The sequence below is a fragment of the Bidens hawaiensis genome, unplaced genomic scaffold (assembly GCF_021521415.1).
Source record: "Bidens hawaiensis isolate Kalapana, Puna unplaced genomic scaffold, B.hawaiensis_p1.1 tig00031541_1, whole genome shotgun sequence".
NCBI lineage: Eukaryota > Viridiplantae > Streptophyta > Magnoliopsida > Asterales > Asteraceae > Bidens > Bidens hawaiensis.
In genome coordinates this window covers 48,511-71,501 of record NW_027495342.1, presented here as the reverse complement: position 1 = coordinate 71,501, position 22,991 = coordinate 48,511, and the positions used below count along the sequence as shown (strand labels likewise).

The window sequence follows — 22,991 nt, the reverse complement described above, 5'->3', positions numbered from 1 at the left end:
TCTTACGGTTACTTGTTCGCCAAGGTTTTCTTGGCTTCAATTCCCTGCGGGTGCTAGGTATGTGAAGGGTTTTGCCTTAACACTGTACCCGCATCCGTCTTACGGTTACTTGTTCGCCAAGGTTTTCTTGGCTTCAATTCCCTGCGGGTGCTAGGTATGTGAAGGGTTTTGCCTTAACACTGTACCCGCATCCGTCTTACGGTTACTTGTTTGCCAAGGTAAGGGGTATTTTCCCCTTACTTTTTAATCTTTTTGAATTTTGAATTTTGAAATTCGAAGAGTTGGTGGAAAGAAGAACAGTCCAAAACTCTGAAACGTCGTGCGACGGTTTCTTCTGACTGTGTCAGATCATGCAGGAAGTTATGGTGACGTGACAATACATGGTCATTCCAGACGCTTTTTCAGGCGCGTGGGCGCGATTTTTCGGGCGCGTGGCCGCGAAATTAATGGTATGCGTCCTGTCAACAGCTGTTGCCAGCTTGCTTTTTGCCACGTGTAATAGTTTCATTGCACCTTCGTTTTCTCTCTCTTCCGCATTAATTTCATCGCATTAATTGCGATTAGTATATAAAGGGGTAGAGGGCTCTTTGTAATCCACACTTTCACTCTTCTCTTCATCTTCTTTGCGATTTCCGGCGAATACTCACCTTTTCAGGCAAGCATTCTCCCGAAATCGTTTTCTTCTTTTACAAGATGTCTCGTGATCTCGAATCTGCAGTTGATGACAAGAGTACTGCTGGCGAGTGCCAGTGTGCTCTGCCTGGCGATCTGTATCGGTACGTCGTCAGGAAGTTCATGCTCGAGTCTCTCGAGCCTGAGTTTCCTGAACCCCACCAGACGGTGTACGATGCCCCCAGAGGCAAGATCGGGGTATATGCTGCATTCTTTGTCTATGGGAATCTTAGGTTCCCATTGACAAAGTTTGTTTACCGTGTCCTTGAGAGGCACGGTGTTCATTTGACCGAGTTGCACCCCATGGCGATCGCCAAGATTCGCCACTTCGAGTGGGTGTGCCGGATTTTGGGCGTTGAGCCCTATGTTGACCGCCTGATGACCTTCTACACTTGGAGGTGCATCCAGGGGTGGTACACGTTGACAACCCGGATTAAGGGTTTAAAGATCTGCGCGACCGAGCGCAGTCTTCGCTCGTGGAAGCGGGAGTTCTTCTTCATATCCGCTCGCACCATCCCCATTGCCAAGAAATTCAAGAACGGGCAAGCACTTCCCGGCCTTCACGCCTCCAACTACCAGGAGGCGGAATGGTTTGCCAAGATATCTCGGGTCCAATCTCCGGTTTACCGGTTTGCGGAGTCCGGGATGGTGATGCTGGGGATGAGCCGAGTGTGGAAGGCTGCCGATGCGCAAAAGATCCCAATCGTCCTCGAATACGGTTCGAACTCTGTTCCTTACGGTATGCTTTGTTTCTTTTTGTTGATTTTGAATTTCTTCTAACTTCTTTCCTGTTTATTTCAGAGGGGAACGACTTGCAGTCGCTCCTGAACTCGCGGGAGGCTGATGGTCCCGCCCGGATGGGTACTCGCGCTCTAGACGAGAACGAGTTGCCCATCCTAGAACAAACGGCGGATCGGTTCGTGGAGGTCTATCCGCTAGGCCATGAGATCCTTAGCGCCCGTCGGCCAGGTAAGGCGCTCTTCGACCCTCGACCCCTCAATGTTGAAACCTCTGCTGGAATTCCTCTAATCGTATGTTCTGATGAGGAATCCGCAGATGGTCCTCCGTTGGTGCGGAATAAGAAGGCTGCCGGCGGGAAGGGGAAGGAGAAGGTGGCCTCCACAGCCGATCCAGCGCCTCGGTCTGACTCGGAGACCGAGAGCGAAGAGGTGGCGGGGAATCCCGGTGGTGACAAGATCACCATTCCGGAGGCTGTGACAACTGTCACCGAAGAGCCCAGGATGACAACGGTGACCGGCATGAAGAGGCCGGCCCCATCGGGTTCATCCCCGCCCGTCCGTACTTTCAGGCTCAAGAAAACCCGTAAGTACAAATTTCCTTTAGCTTTTATCTTCATAGCTTAATATCATTTAACACTTATCTTCTTTGTGCAGGCGTGGATGTTGACGCATTCCAGGGTGGAGCGCAGAGTGGTACCTCCCCGCCAATGACGGTAGGCCCGGTCAGCCTACCTGAGGCGACGACCCAGGCGGCTGCGCCTGCGCCTGCTTCCACTGGTTCAGTTGCTCACTCCGTTGAGCCGACTGTTCCAGTTGTGATGACGTCACCGCCGGCTGTGAGTGCTATTTTTACAGCATCTTTCACCGAGCCGGCGGTAACTTTTGCTGCGGATTCCGCGGCGGCGACCGCGGCGGCTGCTACCATGCCCCCGCCATCGGCAACGACGGCCGATCCATCAGGTACGCATGGGGCTTCTCGCCAATCTCTGCCACCTTCCCATCTGCCTGACCTCTTGGATGGATTTCCGTTGGGTTCAGGTGATGGGTTCGGCGGCTATCGGCCTGTAATTGACCCTACAGGTACGTAGGGTTCTTTTGGCCCATTTATATATATTTTTATCATCTTTTCCTAACTGCTTTATGTTTTTTGCAGTGTCGGATTCCAATGAAGTGTATGTTCCACGATGGAACATTCGCCGAGGAACAACCCTTCACACCCCTGTGGAGTGCGTGGAATGGGCTCGTCACGCTGCTCCCAGTGGTGCGTTGGGGGAAGCCATAGCTAGCTACCAGGAGGGTAGGCTAAGCAATGAGCTTCGGGTTCTCCTGGCCCGGATGCAGCCGCGCGTCGAGCTGCTTTGTCGTGAAAACGACAAGTTGAAAGCAGCTCGCGCTAAAGAAGTGGCTCAGGCGCGGGCTGTCCGGGAGGAGAACCAAAGGCTTTCCGCCGTAGCTGCGGAAAAGGAGAAGGCCTTCAAGGCCCTCGAGGTTGAAGTTCAGGCACGACTCGAGGCCCGTTCCAAGGCTGCCCAAGCTGTTAATGAACAGCTTCGGCTGGCTAAGGAAACTGCAAGGAACGCAACCGAGAGGGCCACCAAGGCTGAAGCTGTTGCTGAGCCTCTACGCGTGGAGAATGAAGAACTTAAAGCCAAATTAGAGGCTCTCCAGCAGGCTCATGATGCCTTGGCGATGGAAGATGCCAAAAAGCTCCAAGAAATCCTGGACCAGAGGGGGGTGCTTGACCATGCTGAGCGTAAGCTGAAGGGCGTCGAAGAGGCTGCGGCTAAAGAAGTGTTGCTTGCCAACCTCAACAAGAGTGAAGCCGATCGCGCCCGTAACGAAGCTCAAGCTGCCCTCCAAGAAGCCCTGGTTGCCAAGGAATGGCTTCTTCGAGAAGCGTTGTCTCAGGTATGTTTTTCTTGTCTTTACGCTTTCCTTTGTAAATAGAAAAGGTTTTGACACTTGTATATTTTCTTTTGTAGGTTGTGCATCGGGTCTTTGCTGAGACCTCTTACGATGATGCTATGAGCGCAGCCCTCAACGCTTCTCACGAGGATGGGGAAAAGGTCGGCTTCCTGCTTGGTCTAGGGTTCGTTGAGAAAGGCATCCCGCCTTCCAACTTCCCTTTGTTCAATGTTGATACTGAAGCTGTTTACGACCAAGCAGTGAATCAGTACGCCGCCTTCCCGCATCCGGTGGTGGAGAAGGTGAATCAAGTTGCTGCTGCTGATGATGGGTTAGCTATCCTTAAAGCTTTCCTTGAACTGCCACGATCTACTGATGGTGCTGGTCCAAGTGGAAGTGGCCCTGAAGCCTGATCCTGAAGATCCCTTCACACTGCTAGGATAGATTTAGCTTGTATAGATTTATTTTCTTGTAGGCGGGTAGTTACCCGGCCATTCTTGTAATGAATCATTGTGAAATATAAATCTTTTTGCGGGTAAGACCGCTACTTTCGTTGGGTTCCTTGCTTTGTAAACGTTGTATGACTTGCATACTTTAGTTTAAATTAGCAATTTTCCAAGTGTTTAGAATAAGTTAACCTTTGAACGTGGTAGATAGGTGTGAAGTTTTGCTTCCTCTTCCGTGATTGTGCGGGTAGGACCGTCACTTGCACGTAGTAGGATGGCTAAACTTTACCATCTGACCTGCGTGTAGGTTTTCCTCATCTTTTGAGGATAAGTTAACCTTTGAACGTGGTAGATAGGTGTGAAGTTTTGCTTCCTCTTCCGTGATTGTGCGGGTAGGACCGTCACTTGCACGTAGTAGGATGGCTAAACTTTACCATCTGACCTGCGTGTAGGTTTTCCTCATCTTTTGAGGATAAATTAACCTTTGAACGTGGTAGATAGGTGTGAAGTTTTGCTTCCTCTTCCGTGATTGTGCGGGTAGGACCGTCACTTGCACGTAGTAGGATGGCTAAACTTTACCATCTGACCTGCGTGTAGGTTTTCCTCATATTTTGAGGATAAGTTAACCTTTGAACGTGGTAGATAGGTGTGAAGTTTTGCTTCCTCTTCCGTGATTGTGCGGGTAGGACCGTCACTTGCACGTAGTAGGATGGCTAAACTTTACCATCTGACCTGCGTGTAGGTTTTCCTCATCCTTTTGTTAGAAATTCTGTTTTGGACCGTTCGACGCGCGGCTGTCAATAGGTTAGTGTTCAGTTCCCTTTTTCATGATTCATGCGGATAGACCGGCACTTTCATTTAATGGGACTGAACTTTTCCCCTTCAACTGACCTGCGTGAAGGTTTGTCGTTTTTTGGGTTTATGCGGGTTTTGCCGCCTTCCCCACGCAACGACTTTCACACTTATGTATGCGGTGAAAACCGGCATATCCGTGTTGATGGTTCATAAAAATGTAAAATCATCAGCGTCAATGTTTTAAGGAGAATCGTTTCCATTAGAAGTGGCTCTTGGCCTTTTCTTTACAAATTTGGAAATGATTTACATGCAAACTGTGTAAATGAGCTCCCTTCCATGTTGTTGGGATGGGAGTGCCATCGAGCCGATACGCACCTGGTTCGGGATCTCGTTCTTTACGCAGCGTGTAGTCTCCACATTGAAGCTGGAATTTTATTCGTGTTTTCCCCAGCTGGGGTTCTACACGCATCAGCCTGCTCAGCGTTCATTGCGCCACGAGGTGCGCGAGCGTCCCATCTCTGACGAATGCTTCGACCATGTCCTTTACGTCTATGCATATCTCAGTGTTGTGGCCTTTTGTCCTGTGAAAGTCACAGTATTTGCTCCGATCAGCATTGTGACGATGTCGGATTATTTGAGGCTTTGGCCATGGGAGCTCCTCGGTGGCGAATATCTCGGTGACGCTTTTGGTGAGCGGCGTCCATCTGGAGTTCTTGTTTGACTGTTCGTTATCCCTTCCGCCTAACCGATGCTGCAAGCCGGATGAGGTGTCAAAGTTTACCCTTGACTGCCAAATGCCTAGCTTTCGCTTTTTGTTTAATCGGGCGGTAAGGACGTTGTCTTCCCTTGTTTTCTGGGTGTAAAGGTTTGTGCTCTGTGGGAGATCTCTACCCAGTTGCTTCTCCGTTTCCGCAAAGCGTTTTGCTGCGGTCATGATGGCATCCCATGTGGATGGCATGCCATCTTTACCCGTTAAGGTGCGGATGAGCTCTGGGTCGTTCGCGCCCTGAATAAAGGCAGCGCGAACAAGATCTTCGCTAATGTTACCCAGACTTAGCTTCTTCGAGTTGAAGCGAGTGATGAAGTCTAGCAAAGATTCATCTTTTTCTCGAATGCACTTGAGGATTGTCCATTGCTCCTCGGTATACTTTCTTTGCTGGCTAAAGTGTTGGCTAAACTTCTGTTGGAAGTCTGCCCAGTCGTAGATGTGGTTGACCGGTAGACGATCGAACCACGCTCTAGCAGCCCCGACAAGCGTCATTTGGAACATGTAACACCACGTGGGTTCCGTCCAACTACTGACGGTTGCCCCCGCTATGAATCTGTTCAAATGATCATCTGGGTCGGATATACCATCATATGTGCCTATGCTGGACATTTGTTTGGCACTTTTTGGGGCAATTGCTTCTGCAATGTCCCTTGCAAATTTGGACGTTCCCGCATTTGCAACGTTTGGTCTGAATGTTTTGGAGAAGTCACGTGGACTTCCACCTATGTTTTTTGGTTTGTAGGCTTCTCCAAAATGCCTTCTCGGTTGGGGATCCGTTTCTTTACGCTTCCCTTTTGCCCTATGGCGAGGGTTCGCGTCGGAGTCGGATTCCTCCGAGTCGTCCAAGTAATCTTCGAATTCGTCAGCCTGTTGGACGGAACGCAAGCGTTCGTCCAACTCAGCTTGGAATTCCCTCTGACGTGCCTCCGCCCATGCCTTAACTTCATCGAGAGTTTGGCGGGGGAGTCTTGTTCGTTTCTCTAACTGGGTATCGGTGAATCCCGGTGAGCGATTATTTACTGCACTTGCCCCAGCTTGGGTAACTGGGGTAGTGTTCGTAAAATTTACTTCACTTGCCCCGGCTTGGGTAGCCGGGGTAGTGTTTGTAAAAACTGTGTTGCCGGTATTCCCCCCAGTAGCTGGGGTTGTGGTTACCGGAGTTTCTTTAACCATCTTAGAAGTTTAAAAAACTGGAGAAAAATGTTCTAGCTTTACCCACGGATGGCGCCAATGAAGAAACACTAACCGCACCCCGAGCAGATTACTGGTAACCTGGGGGTTAGATAGATGTTTCCCACGAGGGGTTAGACCCTGAGAAGATGGTTCTTCTGATAACCTGCAAAACAGACACCGTGAGCTTGTCACTGAGAAGGGGGGGTTCCTCCTTGTGACCACCCTCCGGCGTGAGAATCAGACTAGATTGCTCTTTAAATATAAATGTATATTAAGAGATTGCTAGAGCAGATATCAGGTATAATATGATGATAATATGTTAAGATATGATGGTCATACCATTTGTGGTATTTATAGCCGAAGGTAGGTTTCCAAGGAGGTGTGGCCGGCTGCAACAGTGTTCCTGTTCCACCAACAGTGGCCTACGCACGTGCCCTGCTGGTAGTTGGTGGGTAGGCAGCGGCTGATGGTGACCAGGCCTGCTGTGTACTATTCCTTTTCCACCAACTGCCGGCTACGCACGTGGTATGGCAGTAGTTGGTGAGTAGGCAGCGGCTAATAGTGACACAGTACAGGAGCATGCTGCTCGCCATACTGTGGTCAATAAGCTGTCGTATCTTTAGTCAGATCTTTTTCCCATACCTCGTCAGGTACAGTACAGAAGATCTTCCTGTATCGTACGGACTGGCTTATTTGGGCGGGAGTATTCCCCCTCCCGCCCTTGTGCGGGATTGTTCCCGGCTTTGCTCATTCCCTCAGGTGACACTGAGTGATTGAGAGCTAAGTGCCTTGTGCGTGTAGCCTTGCTGCGCGGGTGGCCTTCCCTGATGGCTTGTATCCGAAGCTGCGGGAACAGGCGGAGTCCTTCACCATCGGGAGGCATTTCCTGCGGGACCAGCTTGCGTACTGCGCGTAAGGACGTCACGTCTCTGAGCATGGTTGGTCCTGCGGATCCAGTTGGTTTCTGCGCAGACGTCCCTCTTCAAGGTGAGTCTTGCGGGTCCAACTGGGCTCTGCTGGGACATACCTCTTCAGACAGCCAACCAGCACTTACATGTCCATTTTGGACAAATCATATTCATCATTGTTGGAAAAATGTTAGCAAAAAATGAGGTTGCTAATTTTTGGACATTAATAATTATATTTATATTTGCGTATTATAAATAATTATTTACGGGTTTGTTATCCTTTATGTGAGAGCATCACAACGAGTCAAACCATGTCCAAAACCGAGCTAACATGAATGAGATATCGAAGCTCAAAGATGAGTGGTTGGAAAATCAAAATAAGAATAAAAAGCATTAAAGACGTTTAATGCAATTTATTTTTCAATGGGAGTTACGGATTGAATTCAAAGTCAAAATAAAAAGCATTAAAGACGTTTAATGCAATTTAATTTGAGTTTTGAGTCTTTGATCCTAGCTCCACTATAAATACCAAGGCAAAGCTTGGGTTTGAGACACACCATTTGCAACTTGGAAGAGTTTGCAAATTCTCCAACATTTCTTCATCTTCTCCAACACAACCAAGAAGGTACGAACCGATCCAATTCGGGTGCATAGTCAACTCCGGCAGTACATACTGCTCCGGCCGTTGTACCCTGGGAAACAAAACGAGGAGAGACTCGGAATTTGTTTTAAGGGCCCCGTGTTCAACACGATCCTCGGTCACCAACTTCTACTTCTACCCGATTCTTTGTACTTTGATTTCTTTCCGTTGTAATTGTATTGCAATTTAATGCTTTCTAGATAGGTGTTTTTTGTTCATTCTTTGTATTGTAATCGTATTAAAAGTGTTTTATTTATTTTATACCGAACGGTTCCTACAATCATCACTATCCACAGCCTCATGATTGTATTCTTGATAGCCATAATAGCATTCTCACGTCATCTCGCTTGAAAACTGAACCGATCTTTGGGTCATTAACAACTGTTACCATCTTTATGTTTGGTTGTTCAGGATTGATAGCCTATTTGCGTCGTTATATCCGTTCTAAACAACAAGTTCATCAAAATAGGAAGCTCTCTCCTCCTCCTTCCTTGGTGGAGATTCTTCCATGTCTTGTGAAAGAGGGCTCTGATTCATATACATCATCGATTCCTTTTCCTATAAAAATGTCATCTTCCTCAATAGGATCATTTCTTTTACAAGGGATTCTCTCTCAGTATGATGATGTTTTTAACTTTTCTCATCATAATCACTAGAAACAGCTAAGAGTAATCAAAATACACAAACATATATATATAACAACACATGCTATAATATAGAGATGAAATGCAACAGAATTAATATATAGGTTAAGAAAGTGCATGTGTATACATGATAAAGAGTACAAAACACCTTAGTGTGCCAAAATATAATCTTGAAACAAAAAAGTGTGTCCTTGTATGGCTTGAAACTATCTGTACGTGTTTGGTTTAAGAGACAATTAATGTTGTAATAACTAAGTTTGGCCAGTTGATATGATTATTCGGCTTCAATAAATTTCTATATATGTTTTTGTTTTTGATTACTGATTGTTTAGATAGTTAGATGTTTTAAGTAGTTTGTAATTTGTTTAATTTGATGCTAATACAGAAAGAACAGGGTGTGTTAGAATGTAGTTTTAATTCAATTATTTGATATTTTATCAAGATATATGTCCATTATTTTAGGTCACATTGTTTATTGAATCGAGCTCGGATAACGAGGTAAAATTCATTCAAGTAGAGCTGGAAAAAGCTTGGACATGGGTTGATTCCCACTTGAGAAACGGTTATTTTGAAAAAAGAGGGTCTAGTCATCATCATCATCATCGTACTCAGTATATCCCACCAATAGCAATGCTATGGTAGGGTCTTAGGAGGGTAAGAGAGGCCGCTTCCGGTGAGACCCCCGGCTCGATAGTAGTTTTGCATCAAGCCTTGGACATAAGGCACATAGCACTCAATCATCCGGACACCGGCTGATCGGTACATGTGCCCTTGTCTTTCGGCTATCAACGCCACCACATGATGCCTGATTAACCTTCCGCAACTTTTAACGTTATTTTCACGAGATTAGTAAAATAACGTCAAAATTAGTGCAATTTTACTTTTGCCCACCCGAGGGTTCACACATATATACATTATATGCGCGCACCGCAAGCAGGGCGTAAAGAGGGTCTAGTAAGAAATGTTAGATAAGAGATAAGTGAGGGAGCATTATTGTAAATAGACTAAAAAAAGAAGAGGACGAAGAGAAGAGAAGAGAAGAGAAGAGAAGAGAAGAGCAGCGTTGTGGTTTGTTGATTTTAGAAAGAAAGAAAGGAAACACAAGATAGTCGTCATTTATCCTTAGCAGCTCACGCTACGCTTCCTACGAACAAGAAGAAGATATCAATCAATTCAATCAGGTACGTAATTTCATTCCTTTCTTTCGATTATTCATTCCGTAATTAGGTTTTCAATTAAACCCTAAACCACCTAGGCTGATGATGATGATGATGATTAATTATTATTCACAATCGATCGACTTCCATTCCAACTAATATTATTTAGATGTTACTTCTTCTTCTTCTAATAATAATAATAATAATATATGGATTTATTTATTTTTCTAAACTAAACAGCTGATGGTGATTATGGAGAAGAACAACGGCAACCAATACTTCATTGATGATGACGATTCTGAATGGACTGCTCTTCCAGAACACCACCCTACAGCACCTTACAACCAACCTCCTGCTACTGCTACTGATGATGTTCCTGAGGTCAATTTGAAAAATGTATTGAGTGGGATTGTTGCAATCGTTACCGGTCGTAACAACAACAACAACAACAACAACAACAAATATGATACTACTGTTCCTGCTGCTTCTTCAAACGTTGCCTTTATCGGCTCGTCTGGGAACAATACTTACTTGCACCCATCTGTCTACACTCCTAGTGCCCCGCCCCTCCTTGAACCACTTAACTATAATGCTTACAAACAAGTCTTGGAAGCAGAACCCCCAGAGTGGCTTCGGGACAGCACTACCAAAGTCTGTATGCAGTGCAATGCTCCCTTCACTGCCCTCACGCGTGGCAGACATCATTGTCGATTCTGCGGAGGAATCTTTTGCAGGGCTTGCTCAATGGGAAGATGCTTGTTACCTGTTAAGTTTAGAGACAGGAATCCACAGAGGGTCTGTGACACCTGCTATGATATGCTCGACCCGTTGCAAGGTGTTTTGATCAACACCATCAGCAACGCCGTACAGGTGGCCAAGCATGATGTCACCGATTGGACTTGCACAAGGGGATGGTTAAATCTTCCTGTTGGTTTGTCTATGGAACACGAAATATATAAATCTTCTAATACGTTGAGGAATTACTGTCAGGTACCTGATTCTCAGGGTCTTTTCCTACATGATATGTTTATGTTTTTATTTTATGTGATCATCTATGCAGGTTGCCAGGTTAAATCCTGAAAGGTCTATTCCTGCAGCAGTTATGAAAGGCGCTAAAGGTCTGGCTATCTTAACTGTTGCTAAGGTCGGGATGCTACTTACATACAAACTTGGTACTGGTTTGGTAATGGCTCGAAGAGCAGATGGTTCTTGGTCTGCACCTTCTGCTATAGTTTCAGCTGGTCTAGGATGGGGTCCTCAGGTAAAATTATCCTTCTCTTAAAATTATTAAAAACCCATACATATACTTGTTTAAATGATGTTTTGATAGGTTGGAGGTGAGCTTATGGACTTCATAATCGTGCTTCATGACTTTAAAGCTGTGAAAACATTCTGTAGTCGCATGCATTTTTCTCTTGGAGCTGGTTGCAGTGCTGCTGCGGGGCCTGTTGGAAGAGTTTTGGAAGCTGATCTTCGAGCTGGTGATAAAGGCTCTGGCATGTGCTACACTTACAGTTGTAGCAAAGGTAGGTATTTTTCATTTTTATTACAAAACAACTGAATACTGTGTATAATAATTGAGTGCTGTTCTTTCTAAAAGGTGCTTTTGTTGGAGTGTCCTTGGAAGGGAACATTGTTGCAACAAGGATGGACGCTAATCTTCACTTTTATGGCGATCCATATCTCACAACTGCCGATATACTTCTTGGGACTGTGGATAGACCAAAGGCTGCTGAACCCTTGTATTCTGCTCTCCATGACCTTTACTCTAGACTTGTCTCTTAGCTTTCTATTCATTTGTAATCACACTCTTCTTATGTACATAAAATCCAATAATACTTGAAAACACTTGTCAAGCTTCACCAGTGTTCTAAGCTTGAATTGCTAGTAAATTTGTTACAACACATGCTAAAGAGGCTAAAAGTTGGATTCTAAATGTTTACAGTAAACATTCTTTTTTTAAATTAAATTTGGCCTTGTGATTTTGTTCATGTTAGTAGAGGAATAAATGTTTACAGCCAATTAGAGGATTCCAATTAGAGGATTCTGATCCGAACTGCATTAAAGAGGCTAAAAGTTGGATTCTAATCTCTAGTGTTTGGCCTGTGCTGACCCACATTCGTTTTGACATGGGTGGAATGTCCGACCCGACAGGACAGCTTAGCTAAGTCTTTATGTAATTAGCACATAGCATTACACCATCTGTAAATCTGATTTGCATCCATATTCCAAGTATGGTTGCTCAGTTGATCTTATGAGCGTATATGATAGTTGCATGAACTCAATAGCATCTCCAAAATCAAACCCAAAGATACATTGCCTTGAGAAAGTTAAATCAACCACAGTGGTCAAACATACAAACATTGCATTTGTGAATCAAACAAGCCAATTTAAAACCAATAAACCAAAATTACAGTAAACAGGTTTTGTGCAATAAAAGATGCTCCTTAAATGGGAATTTTTTGTTTGCATCTTACTTGAGTATATACAAAGAAAGCATTTGCATCACCGTAAATCAATGACGTCAAATTTCAACTTGGGGTTGATATAAACATCTGTACATTGTTTATAAATTGGACTACCATCTGATGGTGCATCGTGTGCATGGAAACCCCGGTGAGGACAGTTTCTTATGACACCCATACCGCCAGGTGTAGTCAAACGGAAAATGCCATGATTTCTGTAAAACATAATAATAATCGTAAATCATAATCCGATCATCCAGTTGATATATAACTAACTAATAGACCCTCATGAAGTGTACAAATAATAAACCTTGAACTATCTCTTGGTGCCATGACGATAGCAATTGCCTCGGGCAACATAATCTGGAAAACAAACAAGCAAAGCTGAGAGTTGATATAATTCAACATTCAAACAAAAAATAGAGATTGTAAACACATATATAGTTGCAGACGCAGATATTTCTTCAAGGGCGTAATAGCATTATCCTAAACCTTATGTTTATTTATTACTTTCGAGTTCCCCATTTACTGAAAATTATTGTTCTGCAAATAGAAGCCATTAGCCTAGAGAAACTTCCTAAATGGATTATCACAAATTTTGATGGTAATTACTTGAGTTGTGTGAATCTATTTGGCCTGCACTAAAGAAACATTTTCCTTATATAATTATAAAAACCAAGCACAAAGGAAATGTTACCTGATATGCATAGTGTGTATGAACATCGATAGATGACATGAAACAAGATTGTGTAGGATGCGTCTGCAAGATACAAACAAACATCAGGATGAAGTAAATAATAGCATGAACAAAGGATGATGAAATCACTCCAACACATTTACACACAACATGATCAATTGGAGTTATGCTTTATCTCGAATCAGTCAAATAGGTTAGTTAAGCTTAAAGGTTCAAATAAAAACTATAATTATTGTCATAAACATTCCAATTCCTTCACAAATTCCCACATACATCCAGAAAGCTGATACAAATTTAAGACTCTTATTTGGAGTTTAATTTTCATATATGACTCACATGTATCCATCCAAGAGGGAATAGAGATCGTTTGTCCTGGACTTCAAATATTTCCTCCTCATTAATAGCCTGACACTGTATTTACCAAAAGATCATAAGAAAGTCTTCATAAAAAAAGTAAGAGAATAATACTTTACCGAGTTGGCTGTTCCTTCTTGCTTTGGAATGATGAGTGCAGTAACATAGAATTTTCGATTTTTCTAACAAAATAACCAACAATTAGACAGATACTGAAAAACAAAATAATAGAAACCAACGACACTTACAAGTGACCCCGCAAGAATACCGCATGTCTCTAAATCTTTATCCGTATTCCTCTTTGCCATCTTCATGAAGTGATCCATCACTTTCGACGACTGCACAAGACCCACCCATAGTTAGTGTTTTGTTTTGCCTTTGCTAAACAAAGTAAATATATATTTGAACAACCCATTCATGTTATAGTTCATCTCTAAAAGATCAACGGGTAAAATAAAGTAGCAGCAGCTAAAAGGGAAAAGATATTTCTAAAGAAGAAAACCTAAACGATAGCATTCAAAAATATAAATATTATTCGACAAGATCACTGGTACATAAATTAATCATTTTATTCTGTTTCCTAATAAAGACTGGAATCTTACAATGTGTAACTCAAGGGGAGATTCCGAGCAGACACTATCGGTGGATTTTTCAGGCCCAGGTCCAGGCCCTGTATCCGGTGAAACCAAATCTTGGACTTGGGCTAGAACAGGAGGTGGGGAAGGCTGTCTTATAATATCAGACGGAATCTCTTCAAAAGAAATCAAGGAATCAACTCCTGGCTTGTTATTGTCAACTGATTCTATACTTAATTTCTCAAGTTCCAAGTTGCTACTAACTTTTTCATGCTCCAAGGAAAGCAACTTTTTCTCACTAGCAAGCAAAATCAAAATACCAAAAATTGTATGGTTAAGAACTTAAAATGCAATAGTGACATGAAAATTCTTTTTGTAAAGAAGTTACCTCAGAAATTCCACAGGTGTCAAATCAATATTCTTTGGATAATGAACCTGCGATACATACAAGAATGAAACCCTCTTTAGCTTATAATAAAAAGAAATATAAGAAAAGAAGTTGAAGAAGGGATACCGCTGCAACATTGATGATAGGGGGTTGGCGTTGCCTAGAAAGTCCATTTGGGCCTAAAATAGAATGTCTGGAGAGAGTTTCTTCCTTTGCACGAGGAATATTTACATATCTAGAGCACCAACAAAACATACATAAATAAACAAGTAATAACAGATAGTTGTGATTATAAAAATCCAATTTGCCATTTCTAAACAACTTATAATGTGGTAAATACTATATATAACTGATTTATATAATACACATAGAGAAGTGAAGTGAAAACACTTACAATTGGCTAGTCTGCTGAAGATAAGGAGATGAGTGCATATGATGTTGATGAACATTAACTTGTGGTGGGGGTGCCTGCTGCTATAGAGAAGATACACACACGAGGTTGTTGTTGTTATATGCATCAAATAATATTGTTAAGCATAATAATACCTTATGAAGAGCAGGAGGAGGATTATTTGTGGATGATAAGTCAAGAATCTTGAGTCGTACAGCAGGCTTCAACTCCTCTAGCTCAGTTACAGCACTCAATGATCTCTGAGATTCATTCATTATTAAAATAGAGATTGGTGGTGGCGGCATGATTAAAACTAAGAAAGAAAGAAAGAAATACAGTACCTTCTTGAGGTTAATCTTGTCCCTCTGAGAAGAGGCATTAAAATCTCGATGAGAGGGTATTGTTTCTGTAGCCAAACTGAAATGAAATGAAAACTATATATCAACTAATGAATCAACGAACTAGGAATGGAATAATAATAATAATAATAATAATAATAATAATAATAATAATAATTAGTTACCTTAGAAATCTTAAGAGCATAATATATAGATCGATAATATTCTTCTCTTGTCGGAAGATAGCAGCCTGTGAATAATAATAGCAAGGAAGCAAGAGATTGATTAATTTGGGTCCTCCTAATAAATAATATCAATATGAAATCATCATCATCATCAATACCTGGCGTAGAATGTTATCTGCGATCCGAAAGTAATAACGAAGAGAGATTCGATTATCAACATTTATCTTCTGTGCCTTGGCGGCTACATTGATATTCATCTTCTTCTTCGAGCTAATTAGGGTTTCACTTTTCTCTTTCTTTCTACTTCCGATTGATTCAAACCTTCTTTCTTCTGTACAAATCAACACAAAACTAACTCTCTTCTTTTCTTTTCTTCTATTTGTACACCAAACCCTCTTGTCAACATTAACCAAATATCTCTACTTTACTTTTATAATCACTTCATCAAGTTAATACTCGCAAAATTTCGAACGCGCCGCGAGGTGGTGCCAGAGCATAATTATTAATCCGATTATTTCGTAAGGTCATAAAATATTGTATGGATGTCACCAAGACCGAATTTCTGATCCGATTTAGTGGTTCGACCCATACTCAGTTTATCCTCCGGCTCGTGTACAAAATTTCGAACGGGCCACGGGGTGGCGTGAGGGCATAATTATTGTTCTGATTCTTTCTTAACGTCACAAAATATGGTATGGCAGTCTCCATGACCGAATTTATGATTCGATTCAGTGGTTCCACCCATACTCAGTTTTTCCTCCGACTCGTGTACTACCCCCTTTGGCAATACTGTCAAAATTTCGAATGAGCCACGGGGTGGCGTCAGGGCATAATTATTGATCCGATTCTTTCCTAAGGTCACAAAATATTGTATGGCAGTCTCCATGACCGAATTTATGATCCGATTCAGTGGTTCGACCCATACTCAGTTTTTCCTCCGGCTCGTGTACTACCCCATTTGGGATTACTGGCAAAGTTTCAAACGGGCCACGGGGCGGCATCAGGGCATAATTATTGATCCGATTTTTTCTTAGGGTCATAAAATATTGTATGGCAGTCTCCTAGACCGAATTTATGATCCGACTCAGTGGTTCCACCCATACTCAGTTTTTCCTCCGGCTCGTGTACTACCCCCTTGGGCAATACTGTCAAAATTTCGAACGCGCCACGGGGTGGCGTGAGGGCATAAATATTGTTCCGATTCTTTCTTAGGGTCACAAAATCTGGTATGGCAGTCTCCATGACCGAAATTATGATCTGATTCAGTGGTTCCACCCATACTCAGTTTTTCCTCCGGCTCGTGTACCCCCCTTTGGCAATACTGGCATAATTTCGAACGGGCCACGGGGTGGCGTCAAGGCATAATTATTGATCATATTCTTTCTTAGAGTCACAAAATATTGTAAGGCAATATTCATGACCGAATTTATGATCCGATTCAGTGGTTCGACCCATACTCAGTTTTTCCTCCGGCTCGTGTAGTACCTCCTTTGGCAATACTGGCAAAATTTCGAACGAGCCACAAGGTGGGGTCATGGCATAATTATTGATCCGATTATTTCTTAGGGTCACAAAATATTGTATTGCAGTCTCCATGACCGAATTTATGATCTGATTAAATTGTTCGACCCATACTTAGTTTTTCCTCCAGCTCGTGTACTACCCCTTTTGGCAATACTGGTAAAATTTCGAACGGGCCACGGGGTGGCGTCATGGCATAATTATTGATCCGATTCTTTCTTAGGGTTATAAAATATTGTAAGGCAGTCTCCTAAACCGAATTTATGATCCGTTTCAGTGGTTCGACCCATACTTAGTTTTTCCTCCGGCTCGTGTACTACCTACCCCCTTTTGTAATAATGACAAAATTTTGAACGGGCCACGGGTGGCGTGAGGGCATAATTATTGATCCGATCCTTTCTTAGGGTCACAAAATATGGTATGGCAGTTTCCCTGACCGAATTTATTATCCGATTCATTGGTTCCACCCAAACTTCGTGTACTACCCCGTTTGGCAATACTGACAAAATTTCGAACGGGCCACGGGGTGGTGTCAGGGTTAGGGTAACAAAATATTTTATGGCAGTCTCCATGACCGAATTTATGATTCTATTCAGTGGTTCAACTCATACTCAGTTTTTCCTCCGGCTCGTGTACTACCTCTTTGGCAATACTGGCAAAATTTCGAACGGGCCACGGGGTGGCTTCAGGGCACAACTATTTATCCGATTCTTTCTTAAGGTCACAAAATATTCTATGGAAATCTTCATTACCGAATTTACGATCCGATTCAGTGGTTCCACCCATACTCAGTTTTTCCTCCGACTCGTGTACTACCCCCTATGTAATACTGGGAAAAATTTCGAACGAGACACGGGGTGGCGTGAGGGCATAATTATTGTTCTGATTTTTTCTTAAGGTCATAAAATATTGTATGGCAGTCCCTTAGACCGAATTTATGATTCGATTTAGTGGTTCCACCCATACTCAGTTTTTCCTCCGGCTCGTGTACTACTACCCTTTGGCAATACAGGTAAAATTTCGAACGGGCCACGGGGTGGCGTCAGATCATAATTATTGATCCGATTCTTTCTTAGGGTCACAAAATATTGTATGGAAATCTTTGTGACCGAATTTATGATCCGATTCAGTGGTTCGACCCATACTCAGTTTTTCCTCCGGCTCGTGTACTACCCCTTTTGGTATACAGGCAAAATTTCAAACGGGCCAAGAGGTGGCGTCAGGGCATAATTATTGATCTGATTCTTTCCTAGGGTCACCAAAAATTGTATGGCTGTCTCCATGACAGAATTTATGATTCTATTCAGTGGTTCGACCCATGCTCAGTTTTTCCTCCGGCTCGTGTACTACCCCCTTTGGCATTACTAGCAAAATTTCGAACGGGCCACGGCGTGGCGTGAGGGCATAATTATTTTTTTGATTCTTTCTTAGGGTCACAAAATATGGTATGGCAGTCTCCATGACTGAATTTATGATCCGATTCAGTGGTTCGACCCATCCTCAGTTTTTCCTCCCCCTTGGGCAATACGACCAAAATTTCGAACAGGCCACGGGGTGGCGTGACGGCATAATTATTGATCCGATTCTTTATTAGGGTCATAAAATATTGAATGGCAATCTCCTTTACCGAATTTATGATCCGATTCAGTGGTTCGACCTATCCTCAGTTTTTACTCCGGCTCGTGTACTACCCCTTTGGCAATACCACCAAAATTTCGAACTGGGCCACGGGGTGGCGTGAGGGCATAATTATTGATCCGATTCTTTCTTAGGGTCATAAAATATTGTATGGCAGTCTCCTAAACCGAATTTTTGTTCCGATTCAGTGGTTTGACCCATCCTTAGTTTTTCCTCCGGCTCGTGTACTATCCCCTTTGGCAATACGACCAAAATTTCGAACGAACCACGGAGTGGCGTAAGGGAATAATTATTGATCCGATTATTTCTTAGGGGCATAAAAAATTGTATGACAGTCTTCTTGACCGAATTTATGATCCGATTCAGTGGTTCGACCCATCCTCAGTTTTTCCTCCGGCTCGTGTACAACCCCCTTTGGCAATACGACCAAAATTTCGAACGCGCCACGGGGTGGCGTGAGGGCATAATTATTGATCCGATTCTTTCTTAAGGTCACAAAATATGGTATGGCAATCTCCCTGACCGAATTTATTATCCAATTCAGTGGTTCCACCCAAACTCAGTTTTTCCTCCAGCTCGTGTACTACCCCGTTTGGCAATACTGGCAAAATTTCGAACGGGCCACGGGGTGGTGTCAGGGCATAATTATTGATCCGATTCTTTCCTAGGGTCACAAAATATTGTATCGCAGTCTCCATAACCCAATTTATGATTCTATTTAGTGGGTCGACCCATACTCAATTTTTCCTCCGGCTCGTGTAGCACCCCCTTTGGCAATACAGGAAAAATTTCGAAGGGGCCACGAGGTGGCGCGAGGGCATAAATATTTTTCCGATTCTTTCTTAAGGTCACAAATTATGGTATGGCAGTCTCCATGATCGAATTTATGATTTGATTCGGTGATTCCACCCATACTCAGTTTTTCGAACGGGCCAAGGAGTGGAGCGAGGACATAATTGTTGATCCGATTCTTTCTTAGGGTCATAAAATATTGTATGGCAGTCTCCGTGTCCGAATTTATGATCCGATTCAGTGGTTCGACCCATCCTGAGTTTTTCGTCCGGCTCGTATACTACCCATTTTGGCAATACTGGCAAAATTTCGAACAGACCACGGGGTGGCGTAAGGGCATAATTATTGATCCGATTCCTTCTTAGAGTCATAAAATATTGTATGGCAGTCTCCATGACCGAATTTATGATCCGATTCAGTGGTTCGACCCATACTCTGTTTTTCCTCCGGCTCATGTACTACCCCCTTTGGCAATACTGGCAAAATTTCGAACGGGCCACAGGGTGGCGTGGGGGCATAATTATTGATCCGATTCTTTCTTAGGTTCATAAAATATTGTATGGCAGTCTCATAGACCGAATTTATGATCTGATTCAGTGGTTCGACCTATCCTCGGTTTTTCGTCCGGCTCGTGTACTACCCACTTTGGCAATACAGGCAAAATTTCGAACGGACCACGGGGTGGCGTAAGGGCATAATTATTGATCCGATTCCTTCTTAGGGTCATAAAATATTGTATGGCAGTCTCTATGACCGAATTTATGATCCGATTCAGTTGTTCGACCCATACTCTGTTTTACCTCCGACTCATAGCAAAATTTCGAACGGGCCACGGGTTGCGTGAGGGCATAATTATTGATCCGATTCTTTCTTAGGTTCATAAAATATTGTATGGCAGTCTCATAGACCGAATTTATGATCCGATTCAGTGGTTTGATCCATCCTAAGTTTTTCCTCCGGCTCGTTTTGGCAATACTAGCAAAATTTCGAACGGGCCACGGGGAGGCGTGAGGCCATAATTATTAATCCGATTCTTTCTTAGGGTCATAAAATATTGTATGCAGTCTCCATGACCAAATTAATGATCCGATTCAGTGGTTCGACCCATCCTCAGTTTTTCGTCCGGCTTGTAACCCTTTGGCAATACGACCAAAATTTCGAACGGGCCACGGGGTGGCGTGAGGGCATAACTATTGATTCGATTCTTTCTTAAGGTCATAAAATATTGTATGGCAGTCTCCATGACCGAATTTATGATCCGATTCAGTGATTCGACCCATCCTCAGTTTTTCCTCCGGCTCGTGTACCCCCTTTGGCAATAGTGGCAAAATTTCGAAAGGACCATGGGGTGTCGCGAGGGCATAACTATTGATCCGATTCTTTCTTAAGGTCATAAAATATTGTATGACAATCTCCATGACCGAATTTATGATTCGATTAAATGGTTCGACCCATCCTCCGTTTTTCCTCCCTCTTTGGCAATACGACCAAAATTTTGAACGGGCCACGGGGTGGCGTGACGGCATAATTATTGATCCGATCCTTTATTATGTTCATAAAATATTGAATGGCAATCTCCTTTACCGAGTTTATGATCTGATTCAGTGGTTCTAACCATTCTCAGTTTTTACTCCGGCTCGTGTACTACCCCTTTGGTAATACCACCAAAATTTCGAACTGGGCCACGGGGTAGCGTGAGGGCATAATTATTGATCCGATTCTTTCTTAGGGTCATAAAATATTGTATGGCAGTCTCCTAAACTGAATTTTTGTTCCGATTCAGTGGTTTGACCCATCCTCAGTTTTTCCTCCGGCTCGTGTACTACCCTCTTTGGCAATACGACTAAAATTTCGAACGAACCACGGGGTGGCGTGAGGGCATAATTATTGATACGATTCTTTCTTCGGGTCATAAAAATTGTATGACAGTCTTCTAGACCGAATTTATGATCCGATTCAGTGGTTCGACCCATCCTCAGTTTTTCCTCCAGCTCGTGTACTACCCCCTTAGGCAATACGACCAAAATTTCGAACGCGCCACGGGGTGGCGTGAGGGCGTAATTATTGATCCGATTCTTTCTTAGGGTCACAAAATATGGTATGGCAATCTCCCTGACCGAATTTATTATCCGATTCAGTGGTTCCACCCAAACTCAGTTTTTCCTCCGGCTCGTGTACTACCCCGTTTGGCACTGGCAAAATTTCTAACAGGCCACGGGGTGATGACAGGGCATAATTATTGATCCGATTCTTTCCTAGGGTCACAAAATATTGTATCGTAGTCTCTATGACCGAATTTATGATTCTATTTAGTGGGTCGACCCATACTCAATTTTTTCCTCCGGCTCGTGTACTACCCCCTTTGGCAATACTGGCAAAATTTCGAACTGGCCACGGGGTGGCGCGAGGGCATAATTATTGATCCGATTCTTTCTTAGGGTCATAAAATATTGTATGGCAGTCTCCATTACCGAATTTATGATCCGATTCAGTGGTTCGACCCATCCTCAGTTTTTCGTCCGGCTCGTGTACTACCCACTTTGGCAATACTGGCAAAATTTCGAACGGACCACGGGGTGGCGTAAGGGCATAATTATTGATCCTATTCCTTCTTAGGGTCATAAAATATTGTATGGCAGTCTCTATGACCGAATTTTTGATCCGATTCAGTGGTTCGACCCATACTCTGTTTTTCCTCCGGCTTATGTACTACCCCCTTTGGCAAAACAGGCAAAATTTCGAACGGGCCACTGGGTGGTGTGAGGGACCGAATTGATAATTCGATTCTTTCTTAGGGTTATAAAATATTGTTTGGAAGTCTCCTAGACAGAATTTATGATCCGATACATTGGTTCGTCCCATACTCAGTTTTTCCTCTGGCTCGTGTATGACCCCCTTTGGCAATACGACCAAAATTTTGAACGCGCCACGGGGTGGCGTGAGGGCATAAATATTGATCTGATTCTTTCTTAGGGTCATAAAATATTGTATGGCAGTCTCAATGACCGAATTTATGATTCGATTCAGTGGTTTGATCCATCCTAAGTTTTTCCTCCGGCTCGTGTACGACCCCCTTTGGCAATAAAGGCAAAATTTCGAACGGGCCACGGGGTGGCGTGAGGCCATAATTATTGATCCGATTCTTTCTTAGGGTCATAAAATATTGTATGCAGTCTCCATGACCAAATTAATGATCCGATTCAGTGGTTCGACCCATCCTCAGTTTTTCGTCCGGTTCGTGACCCTTTGGCAATACGACCAAAATTTCGAACGGGCCACGGGGTGGCGTGAGAGCATAACTATTGATTCGATTCTTTCTAAAGGTCATAAAATATTGTATGGCAGTCTCCATAACGGAATTTATGATCCGATTCAGTGGTTCGACCCATCCTCAGTTTTTCCTCCGGCTCGTGTACTACCCCCTCTGGCAATACTGGCAAAATTTCGAACGGACCACGGGGTGGCGCAAGGGCATAACTATTGACCCGATTCTTTCTTAGGGTCATAAAATATTTTATGACAGTCTCCATGACCGAATTTATGATCCGATTAAGTGGTTCGACCCATCCTCAGTTTTTCCTCCCCCTTTGGCAATACGACCTAAATTTTGAACGGGCCACGGGGTGGCGTGACGGCATAATTATTGATCCGATTCTTTATTATGGTCATAAAATATTGAATGGCACTCTCCATGACCGAATTTATGATCCGATTCAGTGGTTTGATCCATCCTAAGATTTTCCTCCAGCTCGTGTACGACCCCCTTTGGAATACTGGCAAAATTTCGAACGGGCCACG

General features: G+C 43.4%; 1 protein-coding gene and 1 pseudogene across 2 annotated transcripts; one reads left to right on the top strand and one right to left on the bottom strand.

Moving 5' to 3' along the window:
- The first annotated feature begins 9,792 nt into the window (after positions 1 to 9,792).
- LOC143582375 (uncharacterized) lies at positions 9,793 to 11,681 on the top strand. The gene is made up of 5 exons (XM_077064958.1): positions 9,793 to 9,873; positions 10,090 to 10,839; positions 10,910 to 11,110; positions 11,180 to 11,375; positions 11,450 to 11,681. The coding sequence occupies exons 2-5, from the start codon at positions 10,093 to 10,095 to the stop codon at positions 11,632 to 11,634; spliced, it is 1,329 nt and encodes a 442-aa protein (XP_076921073.1). The 5' UTR covers positions 9,793 to 9,873; positions 10,090 to 10,092; the 3' UTR covers positions 11,635 to 11,681.
- Positions 11,682 to 12,194: 513 nt separating this feature from the next.
- On the bottom strand, positions 12,195 to 15,586 carry LOC143582374 (AMSH-like ubiquitin thioesterase 1; annotated as a pseudogene). The gene is made up of 13 exons (XR_013143959.1): positions 15,401 to 15,586; positions 15,243 to 15,307; positions 15,061 to 15,136; positions 14,723 to 14,979; positions 14,458 to 14,563; positions 14,329 to 14,375; positions 13,968 to 14,238; positions 13,614 to 13,703; positions 13,485 to 13,547; positions 13,348 to 13,422; positions 13,012 to 13,074; positions 12,625 to 12,677; positions 12,195 to 12,529 (listed from the first exon to the last, which is right to left on the bottom strand). The product of XR_013143959.1 is annotated as an AMSH-like ubiquitin thioesterase 1 (transcript).
- Between the last annotated feature and the right edge of the window lie 7,405 nt (positions 15,587 to 22,991).

Coding starts and splice junctions, on each gene's coding strand:
- LOC143582375 (XM_077064958.1), top strand. CDS start 10,093: ATGGTGATTATGGAGAAGAACAACGGCAACCAATACTTCATTGATGAT. Junction 10,840..10,909: donor CGTTGAGGAATTACTGTCAG/GTACCTGATTCT, acceptor TCATCTATGCAG/GTTGCCAGGTTAAATCCTGA. Junction 11,376..11,449: donor CACTTACAGTTGTAGCAAAG/GTAGGTATTTTT, acceptor TCTTTCTAAAAG/GTGCTTTTGTTGGAGTGTCC.